General features: G+C 52.0%; 1 protein-coding gene across 1 annotated transcript in view; it reads left to right on the plus strand.

The window, feature by feature from the left end:
• Positions 1 to 479: 479 nt before the first annotated feature.
• Pmar_PMAR003436 (conserved hypothetical protein) overlaps positions 480 to 2,779 on the plus strand; it is a gene marked incomplete at both ends in the record, with an annotated part of 3,008 nt that continues 708 nt past the window's right edge. The window contains 12 exons of the mRNA XM_002784135.1: positions 480 to 657; positions 704 to 899; positions 952 to 1,035; positions 1,089 to 1,221; positions 1,273 to 1,334; positions 1,385 to 1,551; positions 1,597 to 1,703; positions 1,770 to 1,871; positions 1,918 to 1,997; positions 2,047 to 2,200; positions 2,250 to 2,306; positions 2,478 to 2,612. Coding sequence (XP_002784181.1) covers positions 480 to 657; positions 704 to 899; positions 952 to 1,035; positions 1,089 to 1,221; positions 1,273 to 1,334; positions 1,385 to 1,551; positions 1,597 to 1,703; positions 1,770 to 1,871; positions 1,918 to 1,997; positions 2,047 to 2,200; positions 2,250 to 2,306; positions 2,478 to 2,612 — 1,455 coding nt within the window. The remainder of the gene's footprint in view (positions 658 to 703; positions 900 to 951; positions 1,036 to 1,088; positions 1,222 to 1,272; positions 1,335 to 1,384; positions 1,552 to 1,596; positions 1,704 to 1,769; positions 1,872 to 1,917; positions 1,998 to 2,046; positions 2,201 to 2,249; positions 2,307 to 2,477; positions 2,613 to 2,779) is intronic.

The following is a 2,779-nucleotide window of genomic DNA, read 5'->3' on the forward strand; positions in this document are numbered from 1 at the left end:
CAGACCGTACGCCTCGTTGTACAGGTCTATCGAGCGGCATTGCCCTACAGAGGCGATCGTGTGAGGGTCCGGGTCATCTCTGGCTTCAACTCACTACTGTTCCCTCCACTGAGATGTATTATATACAGCTCCTGATTAGTAGCAACCGGAGCCTCTGGTGAAAGGGAAAGTTAGCTCGACAGAGGAAGAGGAGTACTCGGGCTGGGCGTAATACGAGGGGGTGGGGGATATAACCAATGATATCCGGAAGCATTCCATAACAGGCCACCCCGACTTTGCAGTTAGCGCGCGCCCTGAGTCTGACGGCCGCGCTGTCGTATCCCTAGGCTCCTAGGATTCCCCAGTTGCAGCTCTTGAAGTAAGGTCTTTGAATGCTGGGATTTTCGAGTAGTGGATATATCGGTGATTTTCGAGCGGCATCCTATTTCCATACCATAAACTATGCATCATCAGAGCGTTTGTTTTGATGCCTTCCCGAAATGTCTAGTCTCGGTGTTGGTGGCATTAGCTATGGTGGAGGCGCTGGAGGTATTCTCCTAGCTGCTGGCTACAGCGAAGATATCAAATTTTACGATACGTTCACCGGGGAGATGCTGAAGACTATCGGAGGCCCGGGCTCGAGAGTACCAGGTGTCGAGGGCGTGGGCCTTCCAGCCGGTAGAATACCCCCATCCTATTCACTGTAACACCGAAGTGGCTGTAGGTGCAGCCCAGTACGGCAATGTGATTGACGGACATGTCAACTGTCTTGAGCTCACTCCGGACGACCGTTTTGTGGCCGCAGCGGGAAATCCATGGCTGAGAATCTTCGATTGTGAGTACACTAGCGCACCGTATGCGAGCTATGAGGGTGGGCATCGGGATAATATCACTGGTGTTAATTTCGAAGAGGATGCTAAGTAAGATCAGTGATAATGCTTACTTGGTCACCGGAGGCGTGAGAAATGTCAGATGGTTCGTCACATCATCTGAAGACGGTACGGCGAAAATATGGGACCGACGGGCTCCGGCTGGCGACGAGAAAAGCTTCCAAATGTCGGTTATTTTCACAGGGGGTATTTGACCACCACAGCAGCTCGTCTCGTCAGGTGTTTCAAGAATCAGCAGCCTGACGGTAGCGGTGGTGCCATACACTGCTGTGTGCTGCATCCCAACCAAGCCGAGGTCTTGTGTGGTGATGCTAGTGGTCGGGTCGCTGTGTGGGATCTCACGGCTAACAGGGTGCGCTATGGAGTTGCTGATGATCACAGGCTCCAGACTGTGGCAGTTTAGGTGTGGACGGAGGTGCCGGACCCAGGAGCCTCGCCGATCAAATCCATAGCGGTGGCTCCAACGTAGAAAGGCTCTCGTGCTTCTGGAAAGGGGACCTTGATGAGGTCATCAGGTATGCAGACCCGTCCAGTGATGCGGTGACTGTGGTGGCAGCCAACCATAAGGGCTCCTGTTTTTCATGGCGTGTATGCGGAGAACAACATGAAGTCGTTACGCCACCTCGAACACCTGAAGTGCATGCACGGGGTGGTATCGAAATTTCCAATGGGATCAACGCGGGTAGTGATGGTCCGAATCGTCTCGTGTCACCATGTTTTACTTCAGGTCCACCAGCGACCTCAGGAAGTACCTCAACATCATCAGAAGGATCGTCCGATCGGCAGCAGCAGACGGCATCGAATATCAAACCTTCTCGGGAAACACCATCAATTGTGAGTGGGAACACATGCGTCTTCGGCGACCACCGGGGGGATGTGTACGGGAAGAGGTATTCGTAGGATCGACTTTCCGAGTTTGAGAATTCCATCGCAGAGGATGCGGACTCGAGCAGCTGGGTCCCCCTCAATGTTTTGGATGCACATGACGCCTACGTATTGAAAGTAGGTGCAGGAAGCTCTTCGAGGCATATCAGGGTAACTGTTGTAGGTTCGATTCGCACCGGGACCGGCCCGCTTGCTGGCCACCTGCAGTAGTGATGGCACAGCACAGATATGGCAGTCGCATAGGTAAGTCTCGATGAGTTCGTCGTTGATAATTGATGCCTTGTGCGGTTAGTGATGGGTTTTCAAGACAGTGTGGTTTCGATGGTCATCCACGATGGGTGTGGGACTGTGCCTTCGGAGCTGATCGGAGGTCTTTCTACACTGCCTGCACTGATGGTGTTGTGCGTTTATGGGACCTCAGCACTACTGGGCAGCAGCAGTCTAGGGTGAGGCTGCTCAGTTCGGTTGCTCCTTCGATCATCCGGCTGTTTTCAGAATGGAGTTGATAGACCCCTCCGTGAGTATCGAGCTCCCAAGGCACGGCCGATGGGTGTGACGTGCATAGCGCTTATCGAGGGGCAACCCCATTCACCTTTACCTTCGCGACCAGGGTGGTTAGACTTGCCGCAAAATAGTGACGTTGGCAAGACTTTACAAGAACTGGACGATGAAGACTAGAACTTTTCGGCAATCTACCTGTTGAGTATGTCAGTATTGCTTTAGTCATTTTTACTCAAGAAAGATGGGACACTTGTGTTTTCCACTAACTTAGAAAGTAGGATATTCGATCATCACATTCAGCGTGCCATAGAGGGACTTGAGAACAATCACATGCATGACGTTCATGCCATCTGCGAAGTTCGCATGATAATTGCTAAGGATGATTAGTCAGAATTGCCAGTCCGCTCGTGTGGAGACACCTACAGATAGTCACCTTGCACGGAAAGTACTCAGAATAGCACATTGCCGTTAATGAATGCAACGCACATGTGACTTGCACATGTTGCGTCGTAGCTCGTCTTTTC

This window comes from Perkinsus marinus, assembly GCF_000006405.1.
Source record: "Perkinsus marinus ATCC 50983 genomic scaffold scf_1104296935302, whole genome shotgun sequence".
Classification (NCBI taxonomy): Eukaryota; Perkinsozoa; order Perkinsida; family Perkinsidae; genus Perkinsus; species Perkinsus marinus.